Source organism: Anser cygnoides, chromosome 15 (assembly GCF_040182565.1).
Source record: "Anser cygnoides isolate HZ-2024a breed goose chromosome 15, Taihu_goose_T2T_genome, whole genome shotgun sequence".
Taxonomy (NCBI): Eukaryota; Metazoa; Chordata; class Aves; order Anseriformes; family Anatidae; genus Anser; species Anser cygnoides.
This window is the reverse complement of record NC_089887.1, coordinates 17,785,479-17,803,550: the sequence shown is the minus strand read 5'-3', so window position 1 is coordinate 17,803,550 and position 18,072 is coordinate 17,785,479. Positions and strand designations below refer to the sequence as shown.

General features: G+C 36.2%; 1 protein-coding gene across 1 annotated transcript in view; it reads left to right on the top strand.

Moving 5' to 3' along the window:
• The window catches only part of LOC106041217 (uncharacterized), a 106,095-nt gene that overhangs the window by 44,175 nt on the left and 43,848 nt on the right, over positions 1 to 18,072 (top strand). Inside the window, exons 22-37 of the mRNA XM_066977881.1 lie at positions 343 to 502; positions 1,624 to 1,703; positions 2,953 to 3,133; positions 4,262 to 4,417; positions 6,268 to 6,407; positions 7,386 to 7,544; positions 8,134 to 8,314; positions 10,138 to 10,349; positions 11,580 to 11,795; positions 12,564 to 12,700; positions 14,105 to 14,267; positions 14,378 to 14,464; positions 14,960 to 15,094; positions 15,559 to 15,678; positions 15,919 to 16,136; positions 17,725 to 17,918. Of these exons, the coding sequence (XP_066833982.1) occupies positions 343 to 502; positions 1,624 to 1,703; positions 2,953 to 3,133; positions 4,262 to 4,417; positions 6,268 to 6,407; positions 7,386 to 7,544; positions 8,134 to 8,314; positions 10,138 to 10,349; positions 11,580 to 11,795; positions 12,564 to 12,700; positions 14,105 to 14,267; positions 14,378 to 14,464; positions 14,960 to 15,094; positions 15,559 to 15,678; positions 15,919 to 16,136; positions 17,725 to 17,918 (2,539 nt within the window). The remainder of the gene's footprint in view (positions 1 to 342; positions 503 to 1,623; positions 1,704 to 2,952; positions 3,134 to 4,261; positions 4,418 to 6,267; positions 6,408 to 7,385; positions 7,545 to 8,133; positions 8,315 to 10,137; positions 10,350 to 11,579; positions 11,796 to 12,563; positions 12,701 to 14,104; positions 14,268 to 14,377; positions 14,465 to 14,959; positions 15,095 to 15,558; positions 15,679 to 15,918; positions 16,137 to 17,724; positions 17,919 to 18,072) is intronic.

The following is an 18,072-nucleotide window of genomic DNA, read 5'->3' as shown; positions in this document are numbered from 1 at the left end:
CTGCAGGGGACAGCAAAACTGTATGGCTTTTTCTAAAATAGTGTTACATAGTTGTGGGCTTAGGTGCTACACCTGACCTATTATCATTAAATGGACTATGAGGGGACTAGCAGCCTTTCGACTAGTATGTGCCACTGGGCCATAGTGGGACAATGTACCCCTAAGTCATCTGCCGCAGGGGCTACATCTGTGGTATGGTTGCTGAAAAACTTGAAAAGCAGATAGCTGAAAATGCTTTATAGCTGTAAAGGTCGCTAGGATCATATGATGTAACTCATTCTGACAGACTGTTTTGTAAATACTTTGCCACTTGCAAACATGGTTATCCTTTCTTTCTTTCAGGAGGATTCATGGATCCCAAGCGAAGCTGTCCTTCACTTCTTCATTGGGACTCCAAAGTCAGAATTGAAAAGGGATGTTGCTGTTGACCTAAACTTTAATGGCCCACAGAAGAAATTTAGAATCCAATTCATACAACCAAAGAAAAAAATTGAGATCGATGGTAGGTTTTTTCACCTAAGAACCAGATCATCTGTTAATGTCAACTCGGAGAGCTTCGTTAGAATTAATAGAGAAATGCCAATATATTTCAGTCAATAATCTAATGCTAAAATTAAATTATTGTGTGATAGTCATTCAGTTTACTGCTTTAGATAACACTCATTCCCAGTGGTTTTTGCATTTCAGACTTCCTATTTTTGAGAGTCAGCTTTTCAGTACAGGGTTCACAAACTCACATTGAAGAGGAAAGCCATTACTAGTATATATGAAATTAAGGCTGAGGAACAGAATTGATAGTTCTATAATCTTCTATATATGCTGAACTGGCCTTACCTATTCCTGAATTTTAGTTTGTTGTATTCTGTTAGTTACGATATGAAATCACTTGTTGCCAAACGAACTAAGTACTGATTATAATATTGCCGTGCATTATAATCAAAAGTAACATTTCAATCATAGTGTAACATAAAAAAAATAAAATCAACAAGTATATGGATGAAATATGAAGTGATAAATGTATGGTAATAATATAGGCAATATATTTCATCTTCTTTGACATGCTGGTCAAGACATCTAGATTTATACAAAAATGTACTGTTTGCCAAAGTCAGATTGATTTATTTTATTTTTTAAAATTTTTTATGTATTTTAGCAAATCACATATTTAGAATTTGTTTGCCTCTCCAGATTTTATTTATTTTATATTTGTAATCCCAGTTATTTTCAAATGGTTTGCATGGAAGATTAACCTATACTCTGCAAAGCTTTGGGTGAGAATGTCTCCACAGCACAACACAGCTTATTAATCTTAACACAGGCCTAAAGGAAGTGTGTAAACCACTTCCAGAACTAAGCTGGTTTATTGGAGACAGTTTGGTTGCCTCTTCTTAATGAGAATTCTCAGAATGTCCTTTCAAAAGGAGGTACGTATTCTGAGAATGCTTTGATGCCCTTGTAAACTCTGTTCCTAACTTTTTTCCTTTGCTCTGATATTTATTACATTTTTGCAATTTAAATATGTTGCTAACAGAAACGGCAACCAACATTTTGGAATATGTTTTTATGAAGCATTGCTAAATGGTGTATGTCCAGAAAAAGTAAACAGTTTTATTTCTCTCTAAGGGAAAATTGATTCTTCTAAAAATTCACGAATTGGATACCTGGAGTTGATAGTAGATGACCAAGATGTATATTACATTAAGGTATGTTTTTAGATCATGAGCTCTGGTACTAGGATGAATACTCAAATAAAAGCATGGAAAAGAGAGGAAATTAAATACTTGTGTTTAAAAATAGTTTTATGAGCAATCCATCAGAGAAATTAACAATACTCTTTATTACATATTTTTGAGATAGACTCTGCTAAATTGCTCTTTTTTTTTTTTTAAAGCTTTTAAAGCATGGCTTCTGCAAGTAACCTAAAATAATTTTTTTACATTCAGATGTACTCAAAATCTTTGGGTTGCTTCCACTGTTAAGTCAGTAGAGAAGATCATATTGACTCCTGTGGACTTTGGCTCATTATGTGCATATGCAGTCACACAGTTTTTCAGACCTGTATTCTGGCATAGAGACTCTGAGTAAACCTGGGCTAATATCTTCATGTCTGTGGAGTCTATAGATAGAAGAATATATAGCAGAATCTGTAAGATATTGTTCTTTATATCATATAAAATTTTTATTTTTTTTAGGCATTGGGAAATAAGCAAGAGCATGCCAGTGTTCAAACTCCGAGATGAAAAAGCAAGGAAAAATGCATGTGGGAGTTAATAACTGAAATTCTACTAGCATTTTTGTTTCTATTTCAGGACTTGAGCAATTTTTTTAATTATGCAATTGAAAGCCACAACAGCGTGCCATGCATGTCTTATGTGGGCCTCCAAAGTCAGTTAATTTCAAACACTGTGTTTTCCTACAGTGAGCACATTACTTAAACAGATTTTTTTTTTCTTTCTAGAATAATGTTGATGTTTCTCCTGGTCTTCAGTAGAATAACAAACTCAAACACTAATTAGTTGCAGATTGTTGCATTTGCATCTAATCCAACCTAAATCTAGTTCCCTACTATGAGGCTGCCAGTATTTTCAATAATACCATATTATTTTTTGGCCCAGTGTTACAACATTCTTTGTGATTTCAGTCACTACTGAAACCAGCAGGAGGTGAAGGAAATCAGCATCTCACACCACTGTGATTTTTGTAGAATGGAAAAATAAATAAAAATAAATCCATCCTCCTTCCCCATTGCTTGCTAATGACAAATTTTATGCTGTTTTTGTTTTTTTGTTTTTTTTGTTTATTTGGTGGGGTTTTTCCCCTGGGGTGTATAGGAAAAATTCTTTTCTTCTTCTCTCATCTCATTTCTGAAATGCCCGAGTCTTCTCAAATCTTAATCAGTTTCTAGTGTTGAGTGGCTTGGGATTTTGTTTTTCATTTGTTTGTTTGTTTTAGGGTATGACAGATTTGCAAATACTGAATGGAGAGCAGAGGTACATGACCCAAGTGGAGTTAAAGCTGATAAAGCAAAGCAGTCCTATCATTCTGTCAGGAAACATCACCAAACAACTTGGCAAGAAGATAGCTTTTTCAGTATCCCTGAATAATTTGTTGAAGGATGCTGCATTTCTATCAGGTTAGAGGACAATAAGTATTTGCCATATAAATGTAAATTCTGGAGCCCTTATATATTAAGATTGCCTGGGCTTGGACATGCATTTCTAAAGTCCCTTTCAAATCAGTAAGACTGCTTTTTAAAATGATTTTCCTTTATAAATTAGTGCTAGTATGTATTTCAGAATAATAGGAATTGTAGAATAAATTGTAAAATAAATATCTGTTTCTAATTACTGTTGAAGAGGGGTGAGAACGTAAGTTGTAAGGCAGCACTTAACAAAAACAAAACATCAAAAATGGTTCTCACAGTATTTTCTATTGTTCACTTGTGTTAGTACAAAGCAGTGCAGAGATGCAAATATGTAGCTCAGCTCCAGACACTCTCTATTTAGAAAATCTTAAATCTAAAAATCTTAATATCATTTTTTTCTAAAACATACAGTAAGAAGAAAATGTAAGAGAAAATACCAGAAAGAGGACTTAACTATTTATATGACATCAATTCATTAAAACATAAATAAATACTGTGAAATAAACCAGCGTTGTAAGACTAAGGCTGTCATTTTATCCTTAATATTTCTTACTGTAGTCTCCATGTGGCAAAGACATTGCAATGTTTTACCCAATATTTTCAAATAAAACTATCTTTTAAGGAATGGATTTAGGAAGATCACCCTTTAGTGAAATATTCACCTTAACTGTTACATGGAGTGCCAGTGCATCTAAAAATGGTGCTGATCTGATTTAAATTCTTATCCCCTGAGAACTAGTTGCACCAGCTCTTCTGTTGCAAAGCCACAACCTTGCTCTGAGTTAATGTAGAAGTAAATCTCCATGTTAGCTGTTAGTTAATTAAAAGATCAATCTCTTAGAATTGGTTCCCGTTTAGAAACGGCTTTGGCTGGATTCATTTCACGAAACTTTAAGCAGTATCTGAGAAATGTAGTCTACAGGCTGTATATGTGTTCAGGGAAAGAGTCTGAACATCCAGCTCTCTTTTTGTTTACTACACAGGGAGTATGTGGGATTCCTCAGTTAGACTGGGTGAAACAGGACACATTTGTGTTTTCCCCAATGTGGTATTCCATTTTCTAGCTGAAGTAACTACATATCCCACCAGTGTATCATTGCTCCTCTCTTTTTGTAGCATTTCTGGAGAAAAAGTTTGATGATAAGCTGAGGCAATACTCATTGGAAGGGAAGACATACCTTCCAGGTGTTCTTGGAGTTCACGTCATTGGTCTTCTCCAGCAACGTGAGGGCTTGTGGTCTCATGATCTGAGGATAAAATACGGACTTCTAGGTACAGTGAAAAGGAAGGAAAGTAAAAACATTCTGTTTTTTACATTTTTCTGCAATTAACTTGCATTCAAAATTCACATAAAATGTGTTTTTCACAAGTATGTCCAACATTGATTTAAATTTCACTTTTTAAATAGGAGTTGTTCCTAATTAATTGACATTCTCAGGTGCTTATGCAAAGCAAATGGGTGCATACATTCATTTAAAAGTATGAGGGGTTGTTTCCAGGAAACAACTGTGTTTTCTTGGCCACAAGGTATAAACTGTTTTAATTTTATTGGACAAAGCAGGTAAACATTAATGCAATTATATCAAGATATTGAACAGTTGCAGTAGCTGGTCATGATGTGCAATGTAGGGTGACTATATAAGTAAAGTATGTTGCACATTCAGAGAAGATGTATAACAGTATGAGTAGTAAAGTTTTCCTAAACCTACACAGGTATGACCCCATCATTTTGCTAATAATGGCATGCTGATTAAAATATTTTGCACACGCAGACAGAAACATATGTGAACACTTATAACAGTAATAGGTGATGTCTAGCTATAGCTGTATTATTATGCTTTTATGTACTTAGAGCTTAAGTCATATTTTGATATATGCCCAGTCTGGCAACTATTCAGCAGTCAGCAAGTGTTTTCTTGTAAAGTACTAGATTTTTGAAAAATAAATTAGTCCTCATACTCAGTGGTTGAAACTTCAAATTCATTATTTTAACCTCTTCTCAGGGGCCACAAAGTCTAGAAGTTCATTTCTGTTTTTCGTTTGAGATATAATGTCATGTCATGATGTCAGCAACTGAGTGGTAACAAAAAATCTTCGAATATTGTGAGACACCAAGAAAAGTGCAAAAGTTAAAAGTAATTAGTGTATACCACTTTTGTTTCACTTAGCTAAAATCTATTTAAATAATAAATCTATTCTGTTTTTAATATATTTATTTATTTAATTATTTACTTCTAAAGGAAAAGTGAAAGAACCTGCAAATGTGGCAGAGTAAACATCTAAGCCTTTGCTTCTCTTAAACAAAATCAGCCTAAATCATTGGATTATATTCATTCCATTCTTAATGTAAACTGTCTGTTTCCAATTGCCTAAAATTGGAAATACTTTAATTTTTTATTAGACTATAAAATAAACACAGGCCTAAACTCTTACATGTAGAGCCTGTTGCTAGGATGTGCATTTCTAGTATAGCTTGTGGGGGAAAAATAAATAAATTGTAATTCATAATACATTTTTTCCCCAAAGTCTTATAGCATGTCTGCACTCAGCAGTGCAAACCTATTGGTTGTAGTTAGGTTGGATATATGCTGACTAGCTGGAAAATAAGCTCAGGTATCAGAAACAGCATTTTAACAGATATATTGTAGTCTTTAAAATGTGTCTAGGTCTTAGGCAGTTATTGGAGATGACTGTTGAGCTGAACTTCATGGTGCTGCTATTATACCAATATTGGTACTGATCTTCACAAACTTTGGTCAGTACCTTTAGGCTGCAGAACATACTGCCAGACCTTTTTACATTAATTAGATATGTACTTGACTTTTGTTTGCTACTATGGTAGTGTTTTCATTTTCATCATGTAATTCACTCATTAAGTCATCTAGCAAATATAAACTCACTACTCTTAAATGCAGGTTCATTAAAGGTGTGCTTTCCTTTGGATTCCTAGGATAAATCAACAAGTATTTGTCTGTGAAAACAGATGAATTTCACTTCAGTATTTTTTGAGGAAAAAAAAAAAAAAAGAAACATTGAAGCCAGCTCTAGATTTCTATTATTAACATCTATATGCTTACTTTTGAATTATTTGAACAGATAACTTTGTGATTTAACTTGAACAGGAGAGGCAAAAACCCTTCATCATGAATGCAGGATGGGGCAAAAAGTTGAAGAGAAGACAGGTGCACATGACTTGTACAAACTTGATGTTGGCCATGAGTTTCATTGTATGCAGACTCCAACCTATAATCACAAGGTAGAGGTACAGACCAAAGCACTTGTTTATATGTGTGCTGAGTAAATTTGTGTCACTCATGTACTGAGGGGCTTAAACAGAGCAATGTCCAAGATGTCATTTTTGGATCAGTTGTCTTCTTCTGATCTTTTGTTTCTTTTTTCTTTCTGTATAGACACAGGCATCTAGTGATGTTGCTAATTTGTGCAGTCCATTGCAGCTGTAAGTGATGGAACTGTTCAATGATGTCATTTTTAATGTATAAATGCACAGAGCTTCTGCAGAATGTTTGTTGTGGAAGTTTTTGTTTTATGTAAAACAATAGTATTAATAAGTTTGTGATTTATCTAATTTTTCAGTACTTGTAACTAAAAGTCAGAAACTCTGCTTATTAGAAGTCCTATGTCTTGAAAATAACCTTATTTTTTATTAGTTTTCTGGTTCAGATCTGGATTTATTCTTATAAATTTCAGTGTGTGCCTCTGATGCAGAAAAGCAGATCTGTTTAAAATCTTTTCATTTGCAGACTGTACAGAGACAAAGGTTAATGCAAAGGGAAATTACCATTAATGCTGGATATTCACTGCAGACTAGAGAGCTGGATGGCAAATAAGCTTCTGAATTAAAGGGAAATTTTGTATCCTTTCACCTTTGCTTTTCATCCAAGTTGGACTGAAGCCCAGGAGTGTTAAGATTTCCCGTGTAGCAGGATCTTGCCAGACTCTGCAGCTGCACAGTGAATCCATGCGGGGCAGTCCATTGGGAGTGCAGTTGCCTTAGCTTTTGAGAATAGCAATTTGACAAGCAGTGAATGGACAAAAATTCTGGGGCTTTGTAGTCTGAATTGACATATTCTGATGGAACTTGATTTTTGCTTTGGAAAATCTGCAACCCTTTCTTCTTTAGCCTTGCTTGCTACTTGGGAATATTTCTACAGCCAGTTAACAACAGTAACTAAATGAGAAAGCATGGTTTACAGGAAAAAGACAGATTTTCATTCTTCAGGTTCACCTGAAACATGATGCGAGTGCATCTTGGCTTTCCTCCCAGATGGAAGTGAACTATGGGAAACACTGGAACAAAATAAACAATAAGAAGAAACTACTGATCAGCCAAACATTAAAGAATAGTTCCAGTTTTTCACTAGTCAACTATTTCATGGAGGTAATCATGATTGTTGAAGAGTAAAACCTTCATTTCTAATATTTAACAGATGATCTTCTTTCAAAGCGCGTTCTATGGGCTACCAACTGAAAGAAAATAATCATTTATATTGGCATATCCTGTGATGTTTTATTTGTAGGAAGTTCTTACAGAAGCTATTCATGTAAATTTTTGTGTTGTTTCTTAAAGTAGCAGATCTCCTCTGTTATTGTATTAGAATAGATGATAGTTTTCTGAGGAGGGTTGTCATTATTCTATTCCCATAGAGAGCACCTAAACGTAGATTTTATCTGTGATCACAATATGGGCTGACATAGAATTATGGACATTATTGTTTTTAACCAAGTAAGTGATCCAAAATTTAGTGGAAAATATCCTTTTTGAACCCCCAGTAGATAAAACAAATGCACGTTAAAGAAATTTCAATCTGTAATTCATCAGCATTCATGAAAATCTGTAAAATGAATGGCAAATATCAAGAGCAGAGGCAGTAGTTGTGACCTTCCTGTTACTGTATGTGTGTGTTAGCTTAGATAGCTCTGAAGATGGGATCCTGTTTTTATTTAAATTTGCTTCACTTGTTTTCCAGTTTACTGCGCAAGTCGTGGAAAAGCAGATGAATTACAGAACCCAGCTGCAGCACTCGCACAGCTCTCAGGGTTATTTGCAGAGCAGCACCAACTTTAAGGTGCAGTATAATAACCTCATGCCATTTTTGGCTGGACTGCAATGGAAAGATGTATCCAGAAATGGCCTGAAGAAGTGGGAAGGTGAAGTACCACAAACCATTTCCAGTCTGCTTAGAAAAGCATGCATGCAATGTTGCAGCTGGGATTTTATGAGGTAGTCACGTATGGGTGTAACAGAATCATTGAAATATTGGTTGATCAAGGCAGACCCTGGAGGTTATCTTGACAAGCTTCCTGCTCGAAGCAGGACATGATCACATCTGCTGTGGCTTTGTCTAGCTCAGTTTTCAAAACCTCCACCTTTCCCCAGCCTAGCTGACTTAACCTCTTCCAGCAGTTCCTGAGACTCTCAGTGTGCAATTTGTGGCTGTTGTCCTTGTATTGTATGCCTGTGTTGAAGGGTTTGTGTTTCTCATTTTTGCCATTTGCCTTCAAGATAGCTGTAGGCAGCTATCAGATCCGCCCCATCCCTTTGCCAGACTAAATAAGCCCAGTCGCCTCCCTTCTTGTCACAGGTCTTGTCTCTAGGTGTTTTATCGTCAGAGCAGCCCTCTGTTCTGTCCTGTCTGGTTTCTCACTGTCTGCCTGGCTCTGGGTGGTCCAAAGCTAGATTCAGTGTCGTAGGCAGGACTTCTCCGGAGCTTTGCAGACGGGAATAACTCTGTTTGATAGCCATGCTCCTAATGTAGACTGGTATTGTCCTAGTAGCTTTTGACTGAGCTAACTGACCAAGATGTGAGCCATGTTTTATTTATTTATTTTTTATTATCAACTTGCTTTAGAAATAGTAATTGGATTTGTAAATACATTAGAAAGTGGGACACTGAGATGAATACTAATGGTATATCTTAAGCTGTAAATTAAACACCTGTGTATGCATATGGATGTATTTTAAAAATCACATTTCTTCTTGGTCTTCGATTCATAAAGTACAGCAGGGAGTAGACCTTTGTTATTATAAGCTATATTTTACATTTTTGGACTTCTTTCTCAAATAGAGATTAAATTACCTGTAGCATGCCAAGAATCAATTTTCTGATATTTAGTGCTTAAAATGGATTGAATGACACTACTATTTTATGCTTCAGTGGATTACATGCTGTACAAATCAGGGCAATGATTGGCTCAGTGACTAGGTATGCTATTGAGATGCATTTTTCAAAGCTAGTATATACTATGTGTGCCAAAACTTGGATCCTTATTAATGCAAAACAACTAGCTTGATACACTGGATTAATTATTAACTGTTGTGCTTTTCTGCTTGTTAAAGTGAAATGAACTAAGGTCGAATTAATTCTGAAGTCTTAAAAATGTGGAGATTACTTTGTGAGTGACTGTCATAAAATTGTGCATTTCTGAACTATATTGCAGTGGGTGAATGGCATAATTTGATAAATAACCAGTGAAATTTCAACAGTGAATTTTCAGCACCTTGTCAGATATAAACATTCTGAGCTGTCTGGAAACTAGTTTCCAAAATAGCCTACCAATCTTGTTCAAAATTTATGTATTGCAGAATTTAATTACTATGTTGGCTTGTGTTGAAACAGCTTTGATAAAAGCCATTATAGTAATTATGTGAATAATAGCTACAGAATTACAGTTCAAGTAAAGGTTCCACATCTTGTTGCAGGTCATGCAGTAGAACACTTTTCTGGTGTAATTTAAGTACCAAGTTCCATAAATTTCCGTTCTTGTAAATGGCGCTGTGTTTTAAACTACGCAGTATGGTACATTAGTGCAGGACATTCATTTAACTATGTACCATCCAGAGATTTTGACAACTCTGAAGCCAATAGTAGCAATTAGTCTCATTCCAGAAACCCAGCTTTGTTGCAGAATTAGAAGCCAGGCAGCTTGAAATCTCACATTTCTGCCACCTTTAATTTATATATTCCTTCCAGGAGAATTAAGTATGGACACCCCATGGCTATATCTGCATGCAGCTCACAAAATACATCAGCCTCAGCATTCTGCTTATTTATTGACTATGGAACTGACAACTGGCAAAGTTCTCTCCATTAAGAATCTTGTAGTGGAACTATTCTGTAAAGATCAAGGCAATGAAAAGGAGGGGAAATTTCACATTTACACACCAGCAACCACATACCTGCAGGTAAGTAACATGATGTTTCCTATAATGTAGAGCTTTGATGATGCAGCTTTGTGACGGTACGTAACTAAACTGTCATCATACTGGAATAACACTTGCTCAGCTTGTTATGTGAAGTAGCTTGTTTGAGAAACTAATCCACTATGTGCCAACTTATAAGAGAGCATCTTGAAAAGCCGATGTTCATCTCTTTCTTGTGCTGGAATGACATGCTATTCTTCCTCTGGGAGCAGGCAAGTCAAAACAGGCAGGGTCTCTTTGCTGTCTTTGAAAATATTAGGGCCCGCTATCTCTGCCTCTATTTGGAATGGAAGTCCATTTATTCCTGCACAAAGCCCAAATATTTCAAGTCAGAATTCTACCTAGGAGTGTACAAACAACTAGAACTATTTTTAAGTTCTCTCTCCTCTCCTTTACTCCAAGAAAATGAAAGGTTATTTCTTTTGTTGTGACTCAGTTAATTCAGTCTCCCATAATTCTGTGTGAGAATTTTCACTAGTAGGTTCTCAATGTGTAATCTTCAGTCTTTTTTATAGGAATTCTTCCACTTTCTGTGAAAGGATTAGATATCCCTTGGGTGGAATCAGTGTGCCTTGAATCTATGGATTCTAAGCTTCTTCCTAACTTGTTTTCAACTGTGCCATGCAATGGAGATTTTAAAACCAATTTCATCACCAGCTGCTATGAATTAACAAATAAGGTTAACCTTTGTCACCATGCAAGGTGTAGATTTGCCTTGGAGAAGCTTCATTATTTTCATTGAGGTAGTCCTTATCTGTCTCTGTATAAATGAGAAGAAAGTCTAGAATTTTTGCCTTTCTTCTAGACATTCACAGTAGATTCTAAATCTTATTTTGGTTTATCCTTAAGGTTTTCCTTTATTCTGAACTGCAGCTTTCCCTTGTTAGATCACTGATGGTTTAGGCACAGTGAAGAAGATTGTGAGAAACATTCTTCAATGAGAAAGGAAAAAAAGTGTTCATCAACTATTTTCTTTCCAACTACTTAGCTTCCTCTCTCTCCCTTGCTTGAGGGGATAAAATAATTTTTGAGATCTTTATGGAAATTCATATTATTTGGATAATGGAAAAGCTGATGCACTATTTCTAATAGTTATTGTAATGAACTTCTCCAAGACAATGCATTCTTTTCAGCTCTGGCCTGTGATGCTGGCACAATAGGATTTTCTCTGTCCCAACTCAGCCTGACTACTATGTTCCCCTTTATTTTTAGGCCTCCACATTTAATCATCTTGAGAGAAACGTTCTGCACAGCTATACTGAAATGGTATCTTTGTGGAATCAGCCTGTGAAGAATGAGATTCATTTGGAGAATAATGAACAAGCCAAATTTCTTTGCTTTAAGATAAAGAGCGCAAAACAGGACTTTAACTTCACAGCCAGCTATCAGAACCTGCCAATGGTAAGACAGAAGTACAAATCCACAAAGGTAATTTCTCTGACCCAGTGCTGTGTTTTTCAGGTCTGCCACCTTCCCCAAAGATGTCTTTGCTAGTGTTGAAGCTTAAACACTTCCAGAGCTCCTTCTTTTTCATCTGTTTTGACAACCTGCAGTGTAAAGCTAAGTTTAAAAACAAAACCAACCAACCATACCCCACCCTCCAACGTCATCCCCCACAATAGTTTTGAGTCCTATGCACCTATCTGGGATGCCAATCACAGACAGAAGGGCAGGGAGGAGAGAGCAAAAAGATATTAGATGACTAGAAAATAGAGCTATAGATGTGATTGCTTACATTCTTACATTTTGATACAAGTGGCAGGTATGGAAGATTATATTGTCATAGGGAATGAGCATGTTTTGCCTATGAGTGTGCATAGTAACAGCCTTGGGTTATATGTCATTCAAGCCTCTGCATCCTTTCCAATTTATGATAATGCTTAAAATCATGTTTGCTTTGCTTGGTGCCTACAACACGGGAAACGTAATAAATAGTTTGTCTCCAAAGAGGAGTAATATATTAGTAAGGATGTTTGTCGTCTGACACACTCTGTGGTTTACTATTAATGTCACTTTTATTCTTATGTAAATTGTGATCAGGATTTAAAGTGGTGCAGAAAGGGGATGTTCTGTGAAATGACAGTCTCACTGCAGCCTGTTAAGCTGTGTGGTTTCTGTTTTGGTGTTCCTGAATATGAATGCAGTAAATCTGATGCAATTGTCCTTTTCTCTCCTGGTGTCATGATTTGACTGCAGCCTATGAAGACAAACTTCTCTGTGAAGGCTGTATGGACAGATTATAATAGTCTGCCTAAAATTCTTCAGTTTGAAAGTCAGATAGAAGAGCTGAAGAAGAAGATGCTCTATCAAAAACGTGGAACCATTTATTTCAGGTTCAGTAGTTTCATTCCTATCTCTGAAGAAAATTTTGGTCTAAATTTAATGTGTATCTTGATGCCCTCAGGAAAAAGTTCTGGGCTTTACATGATGTATGTGTCACATGCACAAAGCCTTAAATCTTTCCCATCCGTCTCTGCACTTCCTTGAGCACACTGCCTCCATGGGCTAGTTATTTGCATCCACTTAGCTTTCACACCCTTTCTTGAAGTGGTAGAGAATAAAGTCATCAAGGGAAACAGGCAGTTTGTGCTGTGACAGTGTATTTGTTGGCAAATCTATTAGACTTAGAGCCTTCTTTAACATCAGAATTCACGGTGTCCAAATGTCCAAGTGGTGAGAAGATCCAAAATCTAGATCTGATCCCCTGTGCCATTCAGATATGGTAGGAATAATGGAAGCATTCTAAAACCAAATATTTCCCTCTTAAAACATATAATAAATAGTCTTATTTATGTTTTAGAAAGTGTTTCCATTTGGTGGTGAGAATGATTGCACTGCATCTAGATATTGGCTGTCTCCAAAGTTTCTCTTATTTTTGAACTCATTATCAAAACACAGCTTGAAGCCTCTGGTAAAAATGTGTTGTCAGACCTCAGAAATCTGTATCTTCTCTAGAGATATCTCAGCTTTTTTAAGGCATAGTAGGGTCAATTGGAGTGCACAGGCTCCCTTAGGAACCACTGTGCATCTTGGAAATAACTTCATATATATATATATATATAAATAAAAAATGAGAAATGTCTTTTCAGTGATGGAAAAAGTATAGAAACGAAAAACGATAAGGTATACCAGACATCCAGAATATATAAAGGCAGTCCAATATCTGATTATAAAAGTTAATGCATTTTTCCAAGACTTCCAACTAAGTAAATGCAGAGAAATATTTAAGAAAGTCCATAAAATGTTGCACTGAGGTAGTAAATTGAACTATATATTGGCTGAACATCTGTTGCATAGAATTCTTGGCATGCAGTTATTGTTTCTGCAGAAAGCATGAAAAGTGTTTGATAGCTGATACTTTGAAAGCTGCCCTAAGCTTTTGGACACTGTACCTGTTTGAAATGAAGTCTTGGCCATGCAGGTTTATAAAACATATGTACTAGTATGCATGTCAGAATTTTAGATCATCCTCTCACCTGGTCTTCCAAGCCTTTCCTGAATCCAGGCTGGAAACTCTATCAGAAATTCTGGTAAATGGGTATAGTTTGTATGAAGTTGTAATTACACTCTAAGAATTTTTCAGAGGTCCTGGCTGCATGTGTTTTGCTTCTGTATCTGACACCCTGATGGCATCTGCAATTGAAGATTTGGGAATTCTAGTTGAACTCTGCATAATTTCTCATTGTGGCTGTCCATTAAGGTCTTTTATGGTTTGTTCATTCCTTGTTGTGCTCCAGGCATCCTTTTAAACTGCCGATTTTGCAGACCTTTCTTCTGCAGGAGACGTTTACTGTTGACAAACAGCAAAAGCACTACTTCTTGGAAACAAAAGTTTTGATAAATGGGCTGGAGGAATCAATTCAAACTCTTATACTTGGCTACCAACCTGAAACCCCCTATGTGAGTTATGTAAGAATTTTTCTTCTTCTGGCATGCTGGAAAAAGCCAGCAAGTGAGTGATTTAATGTACATAACTTATGTGCCTTCTATTTTCTCTGATTTTTTTCTAGATTTGTGCTGGCTTAGCTCATCCTTATAACTACAGTTTGTTCCCCAGAGATGTTGAAATATGCATTTTAACTCGAAGTCACCAACCTGTGAGTAAAATTACCATTAAATTTCATTTAGAAAGAGCCATTGATCACCTCTCTCTATAGATTTCCAGTTTATTGTCCGTTTAGACCAAATTTGCTCTAGGTCTCTAGTTACTCACCAAGTAAATGCTGTATGCAAAAAATTCATAGCACAATGATGTGCTTTGTGGCTGACTAATACAGTGTTTCATATAATAATATATAATGGTTTGTATGGTAATACATAATAATCTCTAATATAATCTTTCAAAATGAATTTTAAGTATAAATATCATTATAATTAAAAAGTGCAGGGAAAGAAGGGATTCTAGTCTATATCTAGGTGTATCTGTTCATCTTTCTTAACAAATGCTTTTTTTTTCTTTTCCCTATTTTTTGCTCATTTTTCATTCTGTGCCACAATGTAATAGCTCTAAACTGCAATGGCTTCTCTCATCTTTCATAATATGTAGGGTTAATACCTGATGCAATTCACTTATTCACATTCTAAACACATAGGGGAAGCATGAGGTTGAGACTACCTTGAAAGTCAACAAGCAAAATGTTCTCAGCTTTCTGGGAAGATACCAGGACAAATCCAGTGATGTAGACTTCAGACATCTTTTACATGTGAATATGAGGCACTCATTCCAGGTATTGATGCTGAAACTGGTTGTTATTTTACAAGTTAAGGAGAAAATGTGCCTTCCTCCTTTCCAAAGAACAATTTCTCCATGTTGGTTTTATTTATGACACTTTAATTTTTATGTCTTGGTGGCTCTTTTACTGCATTGTCTTTAGAATTATAATTATTTTATGCATGTAAGAATCCAAGTTCAATAAAGGTCAGGCTCTGACAAAGGCTCCTGGGTGTATAACAGCTGATCATCAAATCATAATTCCTGTCAATAATGTCTTGTAAGAAACACAATGAGCATTTGTTGTCATGTGTTTTTTGATGCATTTGATTTATTTTTCTGTGCCTTTGGGTAAAATTGATGTTAAAAAAAATTATATACACATGAGTTTTATACTCATCCTCCACTTCATGCTAAAAGTTTAGATGGCAAATCTCTTGAAGCAGTTGCAGTAATTATGCATTTTACTTTGTCAAATAGCTTGAGTATCCACAAGCAATGGGCCTAAGTGGGGAGCTATCTTCTAGGCAGACCAAACCAGAACACTTCGATTACAGCGTGAACGTAAAAGCCATCATCAACAAGACCGTGTCTTCACAGGTCAGTTCCCTATTTACCACAGTTTCCTTGCATGAACTTTCAGGCAAACAAATTATTCAATTTAATTTTTTAATCCCTCTGACTGAAGTATTTTAATGGGTTCATGAGACTATCAAACCTTGTTTCTGCCTACAGTCTTATTCCTCAGAATGGTGTTTCAGTATGATTTCATTATGTTGTTGGTGTTTTATTATGATTTGAGATTCCTAATGACCTGTTCTCAATTTTCTCTATGCGTAGGCCCAAGCAGCACTGAGGAGTTATGATGAAAACAAGCTCAATGGCTCTCTTTACCTTCATTCTAATGAAAGGGATGTGCTGATGCTGGAAGTTGATATGAACAAAGAAAATAGGAAGGACGCTAGAGGTGTTGAACTGAGGGCTTTCCTCCACCAGGCAATCCTTACAAACCCTGAATCAATACAGCTCCAGCTCATGTGCAAAATGTTTCCATCGAGGTAGAGAAATCAGAATCTTGGTTAACAGAGGAGTTGAACTGTGTTCTGTGATAAATATCTAAATGTAACTATATTCATATAGCTGCAGTATAAGCCACTGCCATTTCATGCATTAGTCCTGTTAGTGAAACACTCTTTTTTTAAGAATTGATAAAGGAAAAAATTCAATCTATACAGTTTTCAGTCACTGACCAGTGAAATGAATATAACTTTGCTGACATGTAGATCAATTCTATCCAATAAGTGGATTTTTGTTAAGGTTTTACTTGTTATCAGTCTTTTAAGAGGGTTCAAATTTTTAGGAAGGATCTCTAACACTCTGAAAATAGGATTGCCTCACTTTAAGGTATACTGTGTAGTATACTTGATTCCAGAAAGTCAGATATTTCAGTGGATATTTTGACAGAAATTTGCAAATTGTGTCTGTCTTGTACTTGAAACACTGAAAACTGAACTTCTTGTTTTCCCAGTAGATTTCCCTAAAAAGATGTGCTATGTTTCTCCAACACTGTTCAGCTCAGGGCTAAGATGCAAAGAAATGATTGTTGGTTCATTTACCAAACCCAGATGTTGGTGGCTGTTGTGGTTTAACCCGGCCGGCAGCTAAGCACCAACACAGCCATTGGCTCACCCTCCCCTCTCCCTCTCTGGGATGGGGAAGAGAAACGGGAAAGTGAAGCCTATGGGTTGAGATGAAGACAGTTTATTAAGACAGGAAAATAATAATAATAATAATAATAATAATAATAATAATAATAATAATAATAATAATAATGTGTATGAAACAAGTGATGCACAATGCAATTGCTCACCACCCGCTGACCAATGTCCAGGCTACCTCTGAGCAGCCGGCCACCCCCATCCTGGCCAGCCACCCCTATATATTGTTTAGCATGATGCCAGATGGTATGGAATACCCCTTTGGCCAGTTTGGGTCAGCTGTCCTGGGTCTGTCCCCTCCCAGCTCCTACTGCACCCCCAGCCTGCCCGCTGGCAGGACAGAGCGAGAAGCTGGAAAGTCCTTGGCTTAGTGTAAGCACTGCTCTGCAACAATTAAAACATCAGTGTGTTATCAGCACTCTTCTCATCCTAACCCAAAACATAGCACCCTGCCAGCTACTAGGAGGAAAATTAACTCTGTCCTAGCTGAAACCAGGACAGTGGCATTTCAAATTATTGTTAATGCTGAATTCTCAATGATGAGTTTTATAATTCTGTTTCTAAATCAGCATTGGAGAGAGATTTCACATTGTGGCAGAGATTAATTAATTTCCAACTCTACCTAATTCTGTCCAACTCTATCTTCTTCCATCTGCCAATCTTTTAGACTTTATTGAGTATTTTTTTTAAACATTTGGTGAATATCGTGTACTGTTCCAATGCATCTGACTCACTGATTCACAACACTGGAGCAAATTACCCAGAAAGTCTGCAGAGTCTCCTTTGTTGGAGATACTTCAAACCTGACCTTACACAGACCAGAGCACCCAGCTCTTGTCAATCCTGCTTTGAACAGGGTGGGGGTGATGATCATGAAATAAGCATTATAATGGGACCTTACTGGCAGTTTTTGTCTCTGTCTTTTTAGATTTCGGATATCTTCTGTGATAAAATTTAATGAGAATGGGCTTCATGTGGATTTCATGGGAGCCAGACAGCAGAAAGTTGGCTTTGTCTTGTCCCTAAATGGAAGAATCCAACACACATTTTCTGGATTCAAGACTATACCTCATCTCCTTTCTCTGAATGGATTACTAAAGCACAAAAACAACATTCACGATGGTATGTTCTTACTTTGTGTTTTGCTGCAGCTATCCAAGAAAACTTCTTAATATATTCCTTACTGAAGTGCATTTGATGCAGAGAGTATTTAACAAGCAAAATGAACTATTCGTCGTTGGGTTGAAACTACTTCTGAGTGAATTCACATAGATGC